We start from the raw sequence: 21,021 nt of genomic DNA, 5'->3' as shown, positions 1-21,021 counted from the left end.
CTTGGCACAGTTACCCATGCTGTTCCCACAAGCAGGTTTTAGACATCATACCTTCAGAGTATCAGGGAAGAGGTGATTTAGAGAAACCCAAAAAACAAAGAAATTGATTTTGGTTTTGGATTTCAGAAGCAGAGGTTTGCCAGTTGACAAAAGACCTAGAAGGTTACGTGAACAGGAAAAGCCTGTTTTCTCTGTGCTAGGAACATATTTCTCAGGGTTGGTAAAGAGAGGAAGGTAAGAGCAGGTGAGTTTAGATGCAAGTGTGTTATGAAGAAGAAGGGAGCCCAAGGACTTCCAGCCCCAATTGGAGTTGAGAAAGAGGTAGATCCTAGAACTCTACCCAAGCCTGGCCATGGTCCAGGTGCAGAACAGCAGAACTGACCATGTATCTTGTTTAAGTCAGTGGTCCTGGGGCAGTTCCTCCAAATTGCCCCAACTGCAGAGATGTAATCCTCCACCATTTTTTTGACATTAGACACAACCCGTTTCCTCACCTGCAAAAATAATAGACTCCACTATTAGGGTAGCCCCAGGAATTAAATAAAAGCATATAGATGAAAGCCCTATCAAATTGTCAAGCATTAAACAGACATAAAATATTACTGAGCTTTTAAAAATTGTACACACATACAGGTCAACCTAGCAATGAAGAGATACACTTTGTAGCTACTTCACAAACTTTCTTCATTGTTCAGCAGAGAGGGACACGCAAGCTGTAGATGTCCAGCCCCCACGATGGCCACATTGGCTCTGATTAACACTTTCCCTCCCCTCCGCCACAGGTTTTTCAGGTTCATGATGGTTTTCATCTTTACCAGGATCCACAGTTTGACAGGCCAGTTCCATATGTGTGTTTTATGATACATGCATGCATGTATTTACATACTGATCTTGGTATCCATAATCACCAAAATAATAGGGGGGCACTGCTTCTGTGGAAAGGAGGGCTGGATTAAGAAATTTTGTGGTTTTAAACAATCAAAGATTATGATGATCACCACTGCCCCCTCATTAACAAATAGAAGCAATACTAAATTATAAAATAAGACCAGCTAAGTTCTAATTCTTTCTATTGTAACTATATTGGTATTTTTTGAGAAGTTTAATTCTTTAAAAAAAGTTTTTGTTGTTTTATGTTGCTGCTGGTGCTGTGCTTACTAGGCTGAATGATCCAGAGGCTCCGGCTAGCGAGGAGGGTCCAGTGTCCATAAGGAGGCTGCAGCAGACAAGAAAACTGGACAACTGCCCCACTTGCACTAGCCACTAGAGTCTACCAAGGCCAGGCTCCCGGAGCTCCCTTAGATGGCAGGCCTACCAGGCGAAAGCAGAGCGGAAGGGGTGGGCCAGGATGGGGCACGTGGGAGAAGGGAGTGACCAGACCCAGAGGGCGGGGCAACGAAGCGGTGGGCTCGGGTGCGCCGGTAAGCCCAGGAAAAGAAGGAGCCCGAGCCGGGGAGAATCTGGGGGCAACCCAGGATTGGACAGAGGTGGGGAGGACCGTTAGAGGGAGCAGGCCTAAGGCTAGGACCTCATCACTAACCCGGCCAGGCCAGAGGGAGAAGCAGGACTGAGACCCAGAAGATGGGCAGCAGCATGGCCATGGTTCCTGTGATGAGGGAGGGACTTCGCCTACACCCTGAGTGCCGACTGGGTGGGTTCACAGCCGGGCTCTCTAGGGTGGACGGTCAGACACTGGGCTGACCGCCTAGGAAGCGCAGGACAAGGGCGAGCAGGCCCAGGAGCAGCAACAGCCCGAGCAGCAGCCACAGGAGCAACGGCGCCGTGGAGCCGCGGGGCCGTCCTGCCGTGGACTGTACGTATTGCTCCACAGCGTCGGCGAAGTTGAACTTGTCTGGCACGTAGCCGAGCTGGGAGCGGGCCTTAGCGATCTGGAAGGTGTGCGTCACAGCCACACTGTGCACCTGCAAAGAGAGGCCCAGCAGCTGAGGGGCAGGATTAGTTGAGGTGGGAAGCAACCCCCACTGCCATTTAAAAGGACTAGTGTGCTGGGTTTTGCTCCTGTGAAGCCTTCCTCAAGGAGGACCTCCTTTCTCCCATTTACCTCCAGGACTCCGCCTTCAGGATGCCTTTTCTGCATTTCCCCACCCTACTACTGAGCACAGTCCCCCAAAAGCAAAAGTGGCCTAGCACAATACTGTGAGGTAGGAGGCCCTTGATTACTCCGTGGCCTGAATGTGGCTATCCGGAAAAATGCCTCCAGGAAACGCTCCTGGCTTCTTTGGTCCTCAGTTTTAGTCCGAGGCAATGCCCAGGGTGCAGCCTTCAGCCCTCACTGATTAAGCTTCCCCCAAAGAGGAATTCAGTTATGTAGGGGTGATTGCTCTTGGGCTTCGAGCTTCATTTCTCTGGGGCCAGGTGGCCAGGAGCCTATAGGCTTCAAGGACAATAATGCAGTTATCCGTTTCAGAAGTCCCGCTCTGTACTTGACCTGGGCTAAATCTCATTTAATCTTCTAAGGTGGTACTGTGGTATTACCCCCACCTCAACATATTTGAAAACTGAAGATCAGAGAGATTAAGTGGCTTCCCCAGGGTCACACAAGGAACCAGGTTCCAGCTCCTTCTTTCCTGTGCTGGGACCGAGAGGATGCCAGCCTATGTGGACCCTGGGAAGGGTCCGCCAGCTGCTTGATTCTCCTATGGCACTGAAACAGCCACTGTGGTCAAGCCCAGGGTCTTAGATGCTTGTGGGTGGAGAGAGGGAGAGAAGTCAGTTCTTGTCCTTTTTTGCCCAAGCTAGTTAGTTTCAGGGGTTTGGGGTGATGGATACAGCTATGAACTAGATAAACAGGGTTCTGGAACCCTTCACTTCCAGTGGGAAGCCTCCCTAACTTCCTCAGAACTGGCTTAGGTGTACCTTGTGTATGACCTGAAGTTCTTCCTAACTTCCCCCTTATCACAGGGTGTTGAGTTGCTTCTTTACTGGGCTTTCTTCCCCTCTGGACTGTGAGCTCCTTGGGCTAAGGACTGTGTCTTGAAAGAACAAAGTCAGCACCATTTGCTGTCATGGTGCCATTTGCCGAGCAGGCCTATGACCTTGTTAAACAGGACACCCCTTTACTCTTCTGAGCTTAGGTCTCCAGGACTGGAAATTACTGGGAAGTGAGAACAGAACGTAACTAACAATAACAGCTACTGGCAAAAGGTAACACTGGAGCAAACTGCAGCTTATGCAAAACCAATTGAAACCTCCTGTGCTGCAACACCCCTAACAGCCCAGTGGCCACACAACAGCAAACCACACCCCCCACCCTTTTACAATCCAATAAAAACTCAACTCACCTACATCTCATTGCTAGTGTATCTCTCCACGCTTACGCCTTTTTCCTCCCTTGGAAAATGAATAATCTTTGCTCTCTGCATTTTCTTTTTGTGAATTTTTTTTTCACAACCTGCCTCACTGGCCACCTTAACATGTCCTGCTTCCATTGCTCAGCACAGTGCCTTGCACACAGTACATGTTAAATGAATGAAAACCTATCCAGTCAAACTTGAGGGCTGGTTGGTGTGTCACAGACTGACCAGCAGAAAAAACCAGAGCCACTGCCCAGAAACTTGCCCCTGATCTGTGCACAGGTGAAAGGGAGGGGAGCCAGGTCCCTGCCTGACTACCATTCAGTAGCATTGTGACAGCTATTTCACATGGATGTGATTCCTGACCAACTTCACAAGCTAGTGGTTAAGCTTGAAATCATTTAGATCTGGTGCTGGTTCGATCAGTTCTACTTTAGTGAGTGATCTTGGGCAGGTTATTTCACCAATGTGTCTCATTTCCTTCCCTGTAAATGGAGATAATAATATAATATATTGTATACATCTAGGGTAGAAGTAATGATTAAATGGAATAAACACAGCCTGACATATCAGTGACACTCAAAAGATGGTCACTATGTCCATTTTTCTCTTATTAGTTTGGATGGTTCAAAGGAGTAACAGTAGGAAATTGCTTATTCCTGTGGCCTAGTCTCCATTCCCCAAATCAGAGAGAACTAAGCAGAGTGTGAATCCAATTCCAGAATGGTTTGACCTTGGACAAGTCAGTAAATTTTCTAGTCCTCAGTTTCTCATCAGAAAAGGAGATCATACAGTAAATGAATGGATCAAAAAATTGTGGTACATATACACAATGGAATTCTATGCAGCAGAGAGAAAGAAGGAGCTACTACCCTTTGCAACAACATGGATGGAACTGGAAAGCATTATGCTGAGTGAAATAGGCCAGGTGCTTGAAAGACAAATACCATATGATCTCACCTTTAACAGGAAGCTAAATAACAAAATAAACAAGCAAATAGAATAAAAACAAAGACACTAAAATAGAGAACAAGTGGGCAGCGACCAGAGGGGAGAGGGAAGGGAATTTAAGGGGAAAAACGAGGAGGGATTTTGAAGAACAAGTATGAAAGACACAGGGATGAGGTCTGTGGGGAGAGGGGGAGACGGGGCGGAGGGGGGGTTGGGATGGGAGAAATTGACAAAAGAAAACTGTACTTGAAAAATAACTCAATAAATTTAAAAAAAAGAAAAGGAGATCATAATCATAACTTTTTTGGCTTTCCTAATTTACCAGGGTATCAGAAAATCAGATGAGAGTGTAGACTGAAAGGACTTTGTGAATAACACCAAGCACCCATAAAGTTTACAATTTGTGATTAAACATCCTCTTTTAAACTAAGTACAAATAGAAACTACATCATCATTATTTAAAAACAGTATTCTCTACAGAGTAGGTACTTAATACATATTTATTATTCAATAAGCATGGATGGTGAAGCTAGAACCACAAGGCTGTGAGTGCACATTGAGAGCTGGCACGAGTTGGTGAGGAGTGATGGCATTCTAAACAGTAAACGTCATAGAGCCTGGTTTTGAGAGCCTCCAGTTTGACTGGGAAGATAAACCTAATGAAATGGCAGTGATGAGGGATGGGCTTGGAGCTGTCGTGTTTCAGATCAAGAGAACACGGCCTAAGCAAAAGCCCAGAGGCTGGATGATTATGAAGGAAGCAGGCACTAGATTTCGGCCCATGGAAGGTACTGAGACCTCAGACAAGCATTCAGCTATGATGTCGGAGGGGTGAGTAGAGTGTGGACAAGGGGCAGGAAGGCAAGTGAGGGTTTCCGGAGAACACAGAGGATCCCCTAGCAGCATTCAGCTTACCTCACTCCGGGTGAGCAGTGGTGGGATGCTGCAGATGGGCCTCAGGGCCAGGTGCAGGTACTCCATCACCGTGGCTGTGTGGGGAGAGAGGGACCAATGAGCAGGCTGCCAGACTCTAGGCAAGGTCCAGGGGGGCCCTCAGGAACATATCAATTGGAGGCATTAGTTGCCTTGCTAGGGGAAGTCTTCACTTTGCAAAACTTTTCTGTCCTTTAAATCAGCAGTTCTCAGCACATGCTGGGTGCTTTATTTGGTTGAGAAATGTGTCAAAAGTAGTTATTACATTTTAAGGACAGACTGAGCAGATTCAAAGCTACCTCACAGTAATGTCTGCCTCACTCACTTCTGTTCCAATCTGCTTTCTTGGGTAGGAGAGAAGAAAGCTAGGGTAATAGTTCTTCACTGGGCTGCACTCTGGTCCACTTTAAAAAATACTGATGCTTCCTCTGTCCCCTTGCTTCCCACTGATACTGTCATTGTTCTGGGGTGTGGCTAAGGCATTTTTTATATTTTAAAAGCTCCCAGGTGATTCTCCCCAGAAACTATGGATTTCTATACAGCCCTCTAAAACTGCCAGAACCTGTGGCTCATCTTTTCTCAGCTGGGTCAAGGAATGTCAATCACTGTGGTGATGCTGTGCTTGAGAAACCATCCCACCTGTGTGCCTAGTGGATAAAAGTGTGCAAGCATCCAGTGCAATTAAAGTACAGGTCCAGTCAAGTTTTTTCAGGATTACAGCAACTTGTGTCTGGAGGGCCATCTGTCCTCTGGGCAGAACACTTCATGCCTGACACCTGTTCTACACTCTAGCTGCAGGGAGGCCAGTAGAGGGGTGCTGGGGCTCAAAACAGGACCTCCGCATGTCCAAAAACAGCCTTAACTTCAGGGTGACCTTGGGGGACAGGACAGTCCGAGGACCCCTTTCCTCCTGACTTGCCAGGCCTTTTAGCACAGGCCACAGGCTGTGGACTCAGCCACTCACATGTGAATTCTGCCTCTCCTGCTTCTCACTGTTGCATAGTGAGCAGTCCTATCAGAGCCTAGTTGCCTCATCTTTACAATGGACCCAGTGCCAAGTGGAATAGGGTTCTGTGTTTTTGTTTTGTTTTTTTAGAGAGAGGAGGGAGACAAAGAGGGAGAAACAATGTGTGGTTGCCTTTCATGTGCCCCCTACTGGGGACCTGGCCCAGGCTTGTGCGCTGACGGGGAAATTGAACCAGTGACTCTGGTTTGAAGGCTGGCACTCAAACCACTGAGCCACACCAGCCAGGGCATGGAATAGGGTTTAAACACGGTCAGGACTAGATGTGTTGGGGACAGGCAAGCACAGATCAAACTTGGGGCAATTGGACCCTGAGAATGAGGGTCTCCTTAAACTCTGTGCCTTCAGGGACTCACTCACCTCCACCTAGTCCTGGCCCTGGGTTTAAAATGTGGTAATGCATGTTCACCCGATACATGGAGGTCTTTTAATACACATATTCTTTTCTTACCTGTCAGGTAAACCCAGGAAGTAGGCACCTGGATCCACGGCTGGCTGTACCCCAGCTTCTCAAACTGAAATGGAAACATGGCCTGAGATGAAAATAGTCCTTCAGGTGCTAGTGTGGAAAGGCCATGTGTTCCCTTTACCCTAGGCCAACAGAGTTACCTCCTGTTGACTTGCCCATCCACTCCACTGCAGTCCCAAGCCAGCCTTGAAATGATATCTACACATTGACTTGGAAAACTCAAGTAGGAATTGAATGCCTGGCGGTGGGAGAGGGGCGTTAACTTGGGGTCATTCGAATCATTTTTTTAAAAACCTCACCTGAGGACGTGTTCATTGATTTTAGAGTGAGAGGAAAGAAGGAAGGGGGTAGGGAAGAGAGAGAAGAGAAAAGAGGAGAGGAGAGGGAGAGGGGAGACATCGATGTGAGAGAAACATCCATCAGCTGCCTCCTGCAAGCACCGAGACTGGGAATCAAACTCTCAACCTAAGTATGTGCACTGACTGGGAATTGAACCTGCAACCTTTGGTGCATGGGATGACACTCCAAACAACTGAACCACCCAGTCAGGGCTCAAATTGTTTTTATTTACATCTGCCTATACCCAAAGACACTAAAAAGCACTTGTGTAGAACCTGATTTTTCTAAAATTGCTATTAAAGGGCGAAAAAATAGTCTATGTGTGGAGGGTAGTAGAAGATGCATGAAAAAAGGGGCTGGCACAGCATAAATTGAGGCCTTCACTTGTATAAAACTAATAGTAACAAATGTTGCCAAGGATGTGGAGAAACTCTTACTCTGCTGGTGGGAATGTAAAATGGTACAGCCACTTTGAAAAACAGTCTAGCTAGCAGTTTCTCAAAAGGTTAAATACAGATACCATATGACCCAGCAATTCCACTCCTATATATTCTATGGGGACATAACCAAGAAAAATGAAAACATGTGCACACAAAAACTTCTACATGAATGTTCATACAAGAATTATTACAATAGCCCCAAACTGATACCCAAAATTCTATCAACAGATGAATAAATAAAGGTATAATATCTACAGAATGGAATATTTCTGGCAATAAAGAATGACTACTGATAGGATCCATGCTATTAACACAGATGAATCTTCAAAACTTGCTAGATGAAAGAAGCCAGTCACAAAAGACCACATACTGAATGATTCTGTTTATATGAAATGCCCAAAGCAGGCAAATCTATACAGATAGAAATTGGATTAGCAGTAGCCTAGGGCAGGGAAGAAAAATTACCACTAAAAGATACAGTTTTGGGGGGGTTCCTTTTTTGGAGGGTGATGAAATGTTCTAAAATGTATTATGGAGATGATTGCACAATTCTGAATATACTAAAAAGCATTGAATTGTATTCTTTAAGTAGGTAAATTTTATGGTATGTGAGTTATATCTCAATAAAGCTGTTAAAAATGGACATGCCAGGGCCTAAACGCCCTGAGGGTGTGTCCTTCAGCACAGGGATCTATAGCCCCTTTGTCTGGGCCCAAGGAGGAGTCTGTGGGCTTCTGGGAGAGGTGGCCAGGGTTCTGGAAGGGGCTGTCACCAGGAGGTCCCGTGGCCAATACCTTCCGTCGTGTTTCGGGCCACCTTCTACTTACCGCTTTGAGAGTCTCACCACACAATATGATGGATCACAAGCAAAACTCCACAGGGTGAGCAGTCAGCATAAATCAGGACGCAGGCTGGGGGGACTATTACAAATTGAGGGAGCACAAGGCCTCCCAAAGGGAAAGCCACAACTCAGCTCCAGTCAGTCAGTGCCAACGTCATCCAGTGCACACTGTTTCCAGAACTGGTTTTGAATGTAAAATCTTCTGATTTTTTAGACGTAGAAAAGGATGACAGGGAGAGAAGAGGTGAGGAATCCCTGAATTCTCACGCCAGGTGGGGGTGGGGCATCTGAGCACCTACCAGTGGGGCCATCCACTCAAAGAGGTTGACGCTCTCCCCGTCGTTGATGTAGTATGCCTGACCGCTCTAGGGTGGGGGTGGGAGGCAGGAAAGGGGAATAGTCAGGCAGATGCTCGCAACCCGACTCAGCATCTGCCCAACCCCCGAGTTCTCCTAAGCACCCACGGAGGAGTCAAAGCCAGTCCCCATCCCTAGACAGACCTGGACAATCCCCTTTCAGTTCTGAAACTATCAGTGTGACCTGGATAAAGTCACTTAACCTCTCTGTACCTTAGTTTCTTTATCTGAGAAATGGAAGCATATTAATGGGATCTCTTGAGCTGTTACAAAGATTAAATGTGACATTGTATGTTAAATGCTTAGCGTTTGGTGACCAACATCTGGGGTCAACAACACCTACCTCACAGGGTCACTGCTAGAAACTAATGATGCTCTATAAAGACCCCCTTTCCCGCTGCCCCCCACCCCTCCCCAAGCTTCCCTGGCCAACAGTCCCACTAGCCACCTGGGGATGGGGAGAAAGGTATGTGAGCCAGGAATCCCTTAGGAATGGGCACTTGCCTGCAGCCCTTGGTGGGGGGAGAAGGAGTAGGAAGCATTGCAGTGGACTCACGGCTACATAGCCCTTGGCAGAGGTGAGGGCCTCAGCTGCCAGCACGTGTGCCTGCACCAGATTGTGCACATGCACCCAGTTCATCCTTGTCTTGCGGTCCCCAAATCGGAACATGAACAGTCTCTTCTTGATGTGGCTCTGGGCAGGTGTGGGGGGATGGTTTCAGGAGCAGTGAACATGGACCCAAGCCTAGGTGGCTTTAAATTTCATCTCTTTGCTAATGGGTCCCAAATGCCTAGCTCTAGACCAGAGCCCTCTGCTCCAACCCTATGTACCAGGAACTTACAGTTGTCTGGCAGACAATGCAAATTTGGCTGTCCTGGAGTAAGCACCTGACCTTTCCTCTCCCACTACATGCTTCTCCCTCCCATCTCAACTGATGGCACTCCAGGCTCAGGTTAAAGTCCTGGGGCCACCTTGCCCTCCCTTCTTTCATACCCTCATCCAGTTCACCTGCAATTCCAGCTGGCTCAACTGTTCTAATCTGTCCAGAATTGACCGCTTCTCATCACCCTGCCTGCCACTCTCTTCTCTCACCCAGATCCCCGGAAAGCTTCCTATGGGTCTCCTGCTGTTGGTCTCCACAAGGCCAGGGGACCCTTTTAAACCCTAAGTCAGAGTACATGACTTCCTGCTCAGAACCTTCTAGTATGCCCATCTCACTAGGCTGAAGGCCTCAGTTCTTACAATGACCCTTCTGATCTGGCGCCAGCTTCTCTTGGACTACAAACCCCCTTTGCTTGTCAGGCTGCAGCCCTGCCTCCTCCTGGGCACCTGCTGGCAGGTTCCTACCTCAGGGCTTTGTACCTGCTGTTCCCTCTGCCTGGAGGGCTCTTCCTCCAGATTCCTATGTGATGCACTCTCATCCCCTTAAACTGATGTTCAGATGTCCCTACTTGATGACACTCCTGACTGCCAGCCCTCCCAGTTTCCTCATCCTTTAACATCTTTCATTTTTCTCTGTAGTACCTAGTGCCTTTGAACACTCCTCATCATTTACCATTTTATTATATATCACCTTGTGTGAGAATATAAGCCCCACAAGGGAGGGAAGTGCGGTCTGTTTTGTTTATTGATCTGTCCCCAAACCTAGAACACTAATCTTTCTTATGTCCAGGTTTGTGCCCAAGCCCTCTCTTCTGCTTACATCACCTTCTCTCTACCGTCCCATTTCCTTGGTTAGTTTCTGCTTCTTTTTCCAAACAGCTCAGGCATCACTTCCTCCAGAAAGTCCTCCTGGACGTTCCCTCTCTAATTTACTCCCATCTTCTTGTTCTTCCTTCTATACAGCCCTTACCACACTGAGTCTGAGACCATAGCAACTGTCTCCCTGACCAGGCTGTGAGAAATCTGAGGACAGGGCCTACTAAAGCGCCTTATTCCCAGCCTTGGAGCCATAGCTCTGTGTCTGGCACCCATGCCTAGGCCTGGCTGGCAGACATTGAGAACTGTTGGTGGCAGTTCTAATGGGGTCTGGGCACCTTCTGAAACTAAGGGCCCCAGGCTAGGGACACTGTCCCAAGACTGATGCAGTGACCATGGGCTAGGATGACCCTACCCACGAGAATGACCCAGGATCCTCTTGTGTCTCAGACCCAAGGCTGGAAGGACATACCGCCACACGGGGCAGGTGCCTCTGCTCTTCAGGGCCGTAGATCCCTGGGGGCCGGAGCACACATGTCCGCAGAGTGCCTCCTCCTAGGACACAGGGGAAGGCATTCAGGGGAGAGACAGACCAGCAGGGAGAGGGACAGAGTGGCTGTCCATATCTCCTGGTCCTTACCTGGACAGGTTAACAGGGAACACAGGCCCTTGGGACTTCCTCATTCAATTAATTATTCTCTCAGTCAACAGTCATTCAACAAACACTGTTCAGAGTTTTCCCCTTCTCCCCCTGCTTTCTGCACTGGGCATTGAGATGTATACATGCTGTGCAGAATCTAAAGGTGACCAAGAATGGTTCCTGCCCTCATATTGTTCACAGGCCCATAATGAATAAGACCTGGAGCAGGTATATGCATGGCCCTTGAGAGTCGTGACCTCCTTTAACTCCCTACTGTGCCTATTTACAGATTCACACAGACCCACTCTCCCTTGTGCCAAGAGCTATAGTTGTTTCCTTTTTCCGATCATCAGTTAGATAAGGGCTATGATGACTCTTAAGAAAGCTCTTCTATGTACCTAGTCTTCTTCTGGTAAGCCTCAATTTTTCTCCCTCAAGGCAACTCTTTGAGTCCACGCTCAGAGAAGGGATGTGATTTGCTTAAGGGCACACAGCTTAGCCCAGTGGTGCTGAGATGGAGGGCCAAGGCCCAGGCTTCCCACTAATACCCCTGCCTCCCAGTGATATGACACACAAAAAGGACAAGACTAGAGCCATTGGCACAAATGCCTGCCCCCCCTAACTGTTGTGCCACCCTGCTGCCCTGTGCCGGCAGGGTCCCCCAGACCAAGACAGAGAGCTGCGTCCAGGGCTTCTCAAATTCTCTGCCAGGGAGCCCCCACTTGGCGGGGTGGTGAATGTGTCTCTCTCCCCTGGGGAAGTCTGGGGGTATAGCCTAAAGAGCTGCCACAATACTTATTTTTTTTATTGATTGATTTTAGAGAGAGAGAAACATTGATTTGTCATTCCACTTCTTTATGGTTGCTTCTTGTCTGTGCCCTGACAGGGGATCAAACCTGTGACACTGGTGTATTGAGACCACGTTCTAACCAGCTAAGCTACCCAGCCAGGGCTATTTCTTTCAAGCCTTAAGAAAGCCTACAAAATTTTCAGTTTACTCATATATTCCAGTTGTGTTTAAGATTTACACATTGAAAAATTACTTATTTGTAAATTATTCGACTGCCAACCCCAACTATTAACTGAGATGGAGTCTCTTGCACAGTGTTCTGCTTGGGGACCCCAAGCAGCCATACCCCCAGTTTAGAAAGCCCAGTGTAGACTATCTTCTGAAACCAGAAGTCCACCTTCTTTTGGGGACACCCTCCCTCTATGCATGAGGTCTAGGAGGACTGTTAGTCTAGATGTGTCGCTGTCCCCTGAGGTAATAGCCATGGGATCCAAGCTGGGCCAATGACATGTTCTCCTGCAGGAATGTGATTCCAGCATCTCTGACATTGGGACCTAAAATCCTAACAGTAGGTTTACCCAAGAGACTGATTATCAGCTCCTGGTACCCAGGTCCCCCCAGGCTGTCCCAACCCTGTCCCTTTCAAGCCTGGTGGTCATTTTTCTGGAAATGTATTTTCCAGAAGCTATCACACATACTTCCAGTGTAAGTCCTCTTTTCCCCATAAATTAGCCAGGGCCAGTGTCTCCAGGTTGTAGCCAAACACCCTGACTGCTTCCCCATTGTCCAACACCCCTACTTGACAGTGAGGTCCAGTGTCCTGGATTGAGTGGTGGCCCAGAAAGATCTGTACATGTCCCAGAATCTGAAGACATGGCCTTATTTGGAAAAATAATCTTTGTACATGTATTTAAAGACCTCAAAATGAGATCATCCCAGATTATCTGGGTGGGCCCTGATCCCATGCCACGTATCTTCATGATACTCAGAGAAAAGAGACAGAGGGAGAAGGGAAGGTCATCTGAAGACAGAGGCAGAGACTGGAGTGATGCACCCACACACCAAGGAATGAATGGAAGAGAGAGGGAAGGGTTCTCCCCTAGGGCCTCAGAGGGTGTGCAGCCCAACTGACATGTTGATCTCAGACATTTGGCTGTGACTCTGAGAATGGTGAGAGCAGAAATTATAGTTGTTTAAAGCCACCAGGCAGGTAGCAATTTGTCCTGGTGGTTCCAGGACACTAATGTACCCAGAGGCAGGAGGACACAGTAAGGTTCATACTGAGCTGGGGTCTGCACATCTCAGGACTCTGCCTCAGGGACCAGGGCCCTCCATGCCCAGTTACAGGCAGAGTCTCAGAGATCAGCTTGTGTAGTAAAGACTGGAAACCACCCGGTCTTTACAGGGTGAGTGACTGTGGCTAGACTCCTGGAAGGTAGGTATCAGGTAAGTTTTTCTGTAAACAGCCCGCAGCTAATTTTAAACTCTGGGTCACCTGGACATGGAGGAGGAGGTCAGGTTGCAGAGCCATTGGCCAGTAGGGCACTGGGCAGCCACATCACAGAGGTGTTGGGCCCAGGGTATCCATGACTCTTTTGATCATGGAAAGCTGGGGGTGCTCATATAAATAATTATTGGCCAGAAGATTAGGTGCCTGGCTTATATGCTGCTGGTCCAGTAGGGGATGCCCTAGATAGAGAAAAGGATTCAACTGCACAGGGTCAAACCTCTGGGAGAACACAGCTAGAAGTTCCTGACAGGCCCAGGAAGATAGGGTGAGGTGGAGGGGATTTTAGGGGAAAGAGCTCATTCTCAGAGAGACTACGTCTACTGTGGCTATAGTGTAGCATGACAGTTAGTCCCTAACCTCTGGTATTAGACTCCTGGGGTAGAGAAGGAGTCCATATCCCTTCTCTGCCACCTAATAGCTGTGTGACTTCAGTTAAGTCAGGTAACCTCTCAGCCTCAGTTTTCTTCTCTAAATTTCAGGGGTTTATAATTGCAAGCATCCCTTGCTTTCCCAATCTAATTGGCCCCTGAGTTTAGGTAGTAAGGGCAACTGAGTTCTCTGATTTGTTTTAGTTTCTGAATTTTGGAAAGCAAATAATGAATGTATTTGGTTCCTGAGTTTGGAAAGCAAGAGAGACCTACAGATGCTGTGAAGAGTTATTATGATTTTTGCCTATAAAATTAGCATGTAAAGCACTTGATAAACACAGACTGTCCACATTCTACATTTTAATAGTGACCATCATTATTTTAGCCTCATGTTAAGAATCTCTGAGGTAGATTTCACTATCATCTACATTTCTTTATAGATGAAGAAACTGAGGCAGAGGATAAATGCATTGCCAAGAGCATGTAGCTAAGAATTGGTGGAGCTTCAACTGGAACTCAGTTCAGCCTGGTGTCAGTTTGTGGCCATACTATCACCTCTCTACATTTTATTACCACTTCTCTATACCCCAAAAGGTGATGCTGTAAGGCACAAGGCCAGTTTTTCTGGGAGTTATTGAGGGTTAAGCTTTAGGGCACCTCACTCGCACCACCCTTCCAAAGTGTTTTATCTCATTCCATATTCATAATTGTGTGCTATTTTATCTCAAGAAGGCCTTAAACTGGAACCACTCTGATCTGATCTTTTGCCCATCAGACCATGAGCAATGTAAGGGCAGAGACTGGGGCCTGACTTTTTTTTCTGAGCTGTATCCCTGGTAGGGGGTGGGCACATAGCAAGTTCTCAGATCTGTTGAATGATGAATGACCAATGCCCTGGGGAAGTGTCCTTTGGAAGGAAGTGGACCTCAGAAATATGTTGGCTAAAAGCTAGAACCACACATATCTTTCAGGGAAGGCAGCAGAGGGCACATACACTTGCTGTGAGCAGGGCCCCACTAGACTTACCTGGGAGAGGTGTTCCATTGGCCACGAGAGTCAACTGGTCAGCAATGGCTTTGGTTCGGGAGTAGTGGTCCATGTGCTAGCAGAGGACAGGGAGAACAGAGCCCCCAGAGGGGCCAATGACATTGTGGGCAAAGTCTACACAACCTAGCTGGTCCCAGCCTAGCCTCAGGGCTGACCTTGACTTTAGCCCACACAAGGGTTGGATTCTGGGAACTCGCAGTGGGAAATGGCCAAGCCCTAAGCCCAGTTCCCCTCTTCTCCCTCTGGGTGTAAGCCACAGGAGCAATTCGGGAAGAGGAGCTGAGTTCAGGGCAATAACACAACCAAGGGCTCCTTGACTCGGAGGGTCCTGCCAGCCCCAGATGCCTGCTCTGGGGCACTGATGCTAGAGGTGTCACACACAGCCCTTCAGGGTTCACATGGTCTTTGTGCATTTACCACCTCACTTCCTGCTCTCCACAACTTCACAGGGTGCGTATAATGCCCAGAAGAAGAAAAGACAGGCTCAGAATAAAGTGACTTGCTCAGGGTCAGGGAGAGTGGCTTAAGGCCAGGTCTGTCTGATTTCAAAGTTGCTGTTAGCATGACCAGGTGAAACAGAAGAGGGCCTGTGCCACCCAGTGTTGGAACCCCTTCTTCCTGGGATCACCCTACATTGTGGAATGAATATGGCTCCGCCCATCCCTTCCCCATGGGCTCTGGTCCCAGGCCCACTGGCCTAGCTCACTTCTCCTAGAAGCCAGGTACCTTCTCCAGAGGGAAGTATGGCACAGAGTCCTCATCGCCCTCTTCTATGGGCTTCCCACCAAAAGCAACATTGACGGTGCTGGTATAGACAAGCCTTGGAACCCGCTGGCGGACACAAACTATGGCGACACGTGCAGAAAGTCAGACACACATGGACAATGTGTGCAGGCAGTTGGCTGAGGAGGTGCTCACCCCTGGAGCCTTCCCTGAATGTACAGCTGCTCAGGACGGAAGGACATCCTTTGCCTAATTTGGGATGTGGGTGTAGTCTCTGCTCTGTGGGCTTCTGGGTACCATGCCAGCTCATTCTTCCTCCTCAGTGTGGCTGTGGTCCCTGATCTACCTTGCTAGGGACAGCTCAAAAGAAAGTCTCACTCAGTGGGGCCACACAAAAATACACACTCTAGAATCAGAAAAGTGAGATGCAGGACATGCCCAGAGAGCCCAGATGGGGATCTTCTATTTTGGTACTTCAGTGACTTTGCTTACTCCTGACCCCTATACCCTGAGGGAAAACTCTGCTCCCCACATCCCCAGACCTGTAAGGCTACATTGATCCACCTCGTGCAGGATTCTGGGCAAGTCTGCAGCACAGAAAGGACAGCCTGTGAGGGGAGGGGTGGGAGAGGCAGCAAACACATGGCAAGCCACACTCAGCTCCAAGCGCCTACCATCGATCACCAGTTTGGTGCCACCAACATTTATAGACTCAATCTGCTCTTTTTGAAGCTAAAAGACAAGATGAGATGGGAAAGTTGCAGAGCTGCCTCCCTCTCGGTCGCCAAGGCTGTAAGGGCGGGGACTGTAGAATGTCCAGCTCAGAGGCAGGGCTCTCAGGGGGCCAAGAACAGAGAGCCCTGGGCTCAGGGCCCAGCCCCTCCACTGTCTTCCTGGGCAGTCAGGGAGGCTCTGTCCCTTTCTGGTTGTCAGCTCCTTCATCTGGAAGGTGAGGGCAAACCTCTTTCTGTGGTTGGCAGGATGAAATAAGCTCATGGGAGGAGCTGGGACAGAAAAAGGACTCAAAATGTGTTGAATTGTTTCCTCACCCTAAGAGTCTGTCTCCTTATCTGTATGATGGACACAGTGACACTATTCATGCCCTAGCAATGGGGCTAAAGACCGAAATATAAAAACAGCTGTCTTTCAGTGAGAGCTGCTTGTGTGCCACAGACAGGACAAGCTTTACATGTCATTTAACCCTTACATCCACACTAGGAGTTGAGTTCTACATTGACTTTTAAACTATATTTATTCTTGCTATAGTTTCTTTGTTTAACAGGTAATTCAGTCATAAGGTTAAAAATCATTCAAACAGTTAAAAGGGTTTATGGTGAAAAGGAAACTGACTTCCTTCCCACTCCTGATTCCATCTTCCTTTGCCCTCCCCAGAAGTGACCACGTTTCCAGTCTTGTCTATTACTAGAGGTTATCTACACTTATTAATATTGGCACATAGGGATGTGTGAGTATATAAATCTTGACCCCAACTTTTTTTTTTGAGAAAACAGGAAGATATCAAGCACTGTTTCTGCAATTTGGAAATTGTTCAGTATCAGCACATACTGAGTTACCTCATTCCTTTGAACTTCATTGTGTGGATGTAGCATAATTTATATAAATAGTTCCCCACTGAAGGCATTTTTTATTATTTCCTTGCTTTGTTATCAAAAACAGTGTTGTAAATATGCAAATAAGTATAATTTCTGAGTCAGAGAATATGAGTATGTTTTGATAGATACTGTTGATATAAGTACTAGTAACATCCTCACTTTACAGATGAAGAAAGGGAAGCTTAGAGAGGTTATGTTAACTTGCTCTAGGTCACACATATAGCTAGAAGCAGCAGAACTGGCATTTGTTCCCATGTCACAAAATGCAGGCTAGGTATAGCCCAAATCCTTCCTGGGGTAGTGAGTAGCGTTAATGAACACAGAGGCCCAAAGGGTAAGGGGGGGAGGCGTGCAGAACCAGAATCTGACCCCAGTCTGTGAAGTCCAGTTACTACATGTGAGGTACTCACCTTCTCAGCACCAGACATTCCATGGGAGGCCACATGGAAGACACAGTCCACTCCTTTGAAGGCATGGAGCAGGGCTTCCTCATCTCGGACATCAGCCTGAAACACAGAAGGAAGAGATGGAATAGGAGGTTTGAGACTAAGGCAGAAATACCAACTGTGCACCTTGTTGGGTCCTAGACCTGGCCCTCTGACCCCACCCAGGCTGGGCACATGTAGGACCAGGAAGGCTGTGGGGCAGGATTTATATGATTCCACAGGATGTCATCGCCATCCTCAGCCCCATTTATCAAGCTGAGTCACGGGCTGTGCTCAGTGTTTTCTGTGCACTCTCTCATCAAGCCCCCGTGAGACCCTTGTGAGGCAAATATTGTAGTGTCCCCTTTCTCTGAATGATGACATGAGGCTCAGAGATGTGGAGCCTTGTGGCCATGGCTGTCCAGCTGGGAAGTACTGGGGCAAGAGCTGGAGCTTAAACAAACAGCCTGTGCTCTTCTTCAACGCCATGCCACTGGTTTCTTATCAGATACTGTCTCTGGATCTCCACCACCAGCTGGGGCCCCCATAAGTCCCCAAAGACCCTCATCGCTGCACCTGGATGAACTCAGTCCCTGGAGACAGCTCCCACTGGGGTCTTCGGAGGTCAAGCAGGATGACAGAAGTGCCACTTTTGGCCAGGCTGGAACCCAGACTAAAGCCCAGGTAGCCTCCTCCTCCAGTTACCAGAACCTTCTGCCTAGGGGCCTCCATAGGTGTGGCCTGAATCTTCTGCTGTGGTGCTGGTGGTGGGGCTGTCATTGGCTCACTGAGCCCATGTCTGAGCCCAGACCCTACCCCTGGCCCAGGTAACGATGGAGCTCCTGGCCCAGGGCCTAGACCTGAAGCAGCAGCAGGTACAGGTCCTGGCCCAGGGCCTAGACCTGAAGCAGCAGCAGGTACAGGTCCTGGCCCATGGGCCAGAACAGCACCAGGTCCCGGCCCAGGTCCCGAAGCAGCACCAGGTCCCGGCCCAGGTCCCGAAGCAGCACCAGGTCCCGGCCCAGGTCCCGAAGCAGCACCAGGTCTCGGCCCAGGTCCCGAAGCAGCACCAGGTCCCGGCCCAGGTCCTGAAGCAGCACCAGGTCTCGGCCCAGGTCCCGAAGCAGCACCAGGCTCAGGTCCAGGCTCTGAAACTGCACCAGGCCCTGGGCCTGAGACCCCTCCCCACACCTGGCAGACAGGGCAGTTCTTCTCCCTTTGGCCTGCAGCTTTGCAGGCCTCTGAGGAGGAGCCTGCTGGGTTGGGCTTCATCCTCTACTGAGCCATGTGGATCCAGGATCTGTCCACCTGTAGGGAAAAATAGAATGTATGTTCTAGAGTTGTTCAAGTCACATGGATGATCAAACCCCTAGGGGTGAAGGGAAAATCCTGCGTTCACAGCAAACCTGTCTCTTTCAAAACTTTTCGAAGTTCTAAGATGGCTGTTGCCTTACTCAGAGGGAGTCAGAGACAAGGCAGTCAGGTCTTAGATCTTACGGCTGGGGAAACTAAGGCCCAAAGTCATACTGCATGGCTGAGATTTACACCAAGTATTTGTGACTTCTCTACCAGTTCTTTAAAATCCCAGTTTTCATGTAATACCAGAGAAAGACAGATCAAATCACATCAAACCTCACCAGATTGGGGGGTAACTGCTTTCTGACTGGGGAGCTGTAGAGGGCTTCTTGAAGGAGGAGGAGGAAGAGGAAGGGGAGAAGGAGGAGTGGGGAGGAATCTATATGGGATCCAAAAGGGCTCTCTGCCCTGGAAACTTGCACATGCTTCCAAGTGCTGCAGCCAGCCCCATTCTGATAACTGTTGCCTCAGGTTCTCCCAAGCCCTCTAGCAATACAAGTGGCTAGCACTAAGGTCTGCCCAGGCCCACCTCAAGCTTCAGGGTTAGGTCTGTGGGCCTCAGGGGCCACCACTTGAGGAGCCTGTCCTCCTCACTCTAGACTTAAAGCAAGCTAGGCTGTCAGTCACTGTCACCATCATCGTCCCACCTCCTGCTGCACCTGAGGATGAGGCTGATCAGGGGCCAGACCCCATCATCATCACTAGTAACAGCAGGAACCATGTATTGTGTGCCCACTGTGTGCCAAGCCCAGTGGATACAGAGATAGGTAAGTCTCTGCTCCAAGTAGAATATAGTGGCTGTAAAAAAAGAACAGATGTGAATGATGAGCCCCACGGTTGTTGCTGGTGGTTGGTGGCCATGGGACAGCGGCCCTGACAGCTGTAGGGACTGGATCTTTTTGTTACCCTTGTCACTGCTCTGTTCTCCAAAGCTCTGTGTGAGGACTAAAGTCATGCCCTGTACAAGCCCTGGCAGACATGATTTTCACAGGCGAAAACACACCAAAATCTATCCTATGGGATGATTTTAGTGGCATAGTCCGGGCAGAGCCTTGGGTACTTTTTTTCTGGGTGCATCTTGGGGCAAGATGCTTAAAACCTAATAGCACCTCAGTATCCCCAACTGTAAATGGACCCAAATAACCCTGGCTGCTCTGTGAACCTCACAGGGAGGTCATGAGAGGGCGGAAGGCAAATCATTGGCTGCACCATCCAGGAGGACCCAGTCGGCAGTGTTCCCAGCACCTAGAACTGCACCGAGCACCAAGCCAGCCTGGAGTAACAGCTTCGGAGAGGGGGAAGCCCCTTAGGGCTGCATCTGGGAGCGAGTGCTGTGGCCATTGACAGCGGACACTGCTGCATTTTTAGTTCTGGGAAATAAAGGTTGCTGTTCCCAGCATGCAGAGATAGATGTAAAGTGAGGCTCAGAGAACATTTGCAAACTTCAAAAGAGTCACAAATGGTGACTCCAAAGCCGGGTTTGGTAAAAGGGGGTTGGGACTGACCCCGGGCCTGTAGTCCCTTCTAGGCAGCAAAAGTGGGTGCCCCTCATGCTGAGACTGGCCTAGTGCCCGAAGCTCAGGCCCGGTTCTCCCTCCCACCTCCCCCAGTCCCCAGCTGGCCGGCAGCGCTCACCTAGCCCTGCTCCCCGCGACTGGGTTCCCGGTGCTAGTGCTAGCAAGCTGCAACCGACGAGCGTCTCCTACCAACAGAGCCTGGCAAGCCTGGCAAGCCTGGCGCTGCAGGGGCTCCACCTCCTCGGGGAGGTGTGGCGGGGCGGGGCAGGGTAGGTGGGTAGGGAGCGGGAATCGGGGGTGGGGCCGGGCTTCCTGACTGCCCGGCGCTTCCTCCCGCCAGTGTTCAACAGCAGAGACCCGCAGGCTCTCACTGAGGGGAAATTGGAGCCTGTCGACGGGTGAGAAAATATGCAGTCACTGCACACCCGGCCCTGTCCCGCCCTGCCCACAGTCGTCCATCTAGTCTCCAGCACGTTCCTTTGTTCATCCTGCCAGCCCTCACTCCTCAGCTATCCATCATCCTACTCATTGTTTCATCTTTCTATTCATCCATCCTTTCCTATTAAAAAGTTCTTTTGTCCATTCATGCACTCATCTATTCATTTGTCTTTCCACTTGTCCATAGAGCATCTATAATTCACTCCCTGTCTTCCTTTGCTCCCTCCC

General features: G+C 49.0%; 2 protein-coding genes across 2 annotated transcripts in view; both read right to left on the bottom strand.

Annotated features, from left to right (window-relative positions):
* Positions 1-1,147: 1,147 nt before the first annotated feature.
* On the bottom strand, positions 1,148-20,534 carry SDR42E2 (short chain dehydrogenase/reductase family 42E, member 2). The gene is made up of 13 exons (XM_053659511.1): positions 20,474-20,534; positions 18,702-18,790; positions 18,059-18,245; positions 17,468-17,563; positions 16,119-16,176; positions 15,448-15,566; positions 14,701-14,776; positions 10,839-10,921; positions 9,224-9,361; positions 8,611-8,676; positions 6,674-6,737; positions 5,181-5,254; positions 1,148-1,922 (listed from the first exon to the last, which is right to left on the bottom strand). Exons 2-13 carry the CDS (start codon positions 18,752-18,754, stop codon positions 1,686-1,688), a joined length of 1,251 nt encoding a protein of 416 aa, XP_053515486.1. The 5' UTR covers positions 18,755-18,790; positions 20,474-20,534; the 3' UTR covers positions 1,148-1,685.
* Positions 20,470-21,021, bottom strand: part of VWA3A (von Willebrand factor A domain containing 3A) — a 77,764-nt gene continuing 77,212 nt past the window's right edge. The window contains 1 exon segment of the mRNA XM_053659508.1: positions 20,470-20,725. Within this exon segment, the coding sequence (XP_053515483.1) occupies positions 20,470-20,725 (256 nt within the window).

Source organism: Artibeus jamaicensis, unplaced genomic scaffold (assembly GCF_021234435.1).
Source record: "Artibeus jamaicensis isolate MK-2021 breed Jamaican fruit bat unplaced genomic scaffold, CSHL_Jam_final scaffold_666, whole genome shotgun sequence".
NCBI lineage: Eukaryota > Metazoa > Chordata > Mammalia > Chiroptera > Phyllostomidae > Artibeus > Artibeus jamaicensis.
The sequence above is the reverse complement of the archived record's forward strand: the minus strand, read 5'-3'. Positions and strand labels throughout refer to the sequence as shown.

Coding starts and splice junctions, on each gene's coding strand:
- SDR42E2 (XM_053659511.1), bottom strand. CDS start 18,754: ATGAAGCCCAACCCAGCAGGCTCCTCCTCAGAGGCCTGCAAAGCTGCA. Junction 16,177..17,467: donor GAATGTCTGGTGCTGAGAAG/GTGAGTACCTCA, acceptor CTTGTCTTTTAG/CTTCAAAAAGAGCAGATTGA. Junction 15,567..16,118: donor CACCAAACTGGTGATCGATG/GTAGGCGCTTGG, acceptor GTGTCGCCATAG/TTTGTGTCCGCCAGCGGGTT.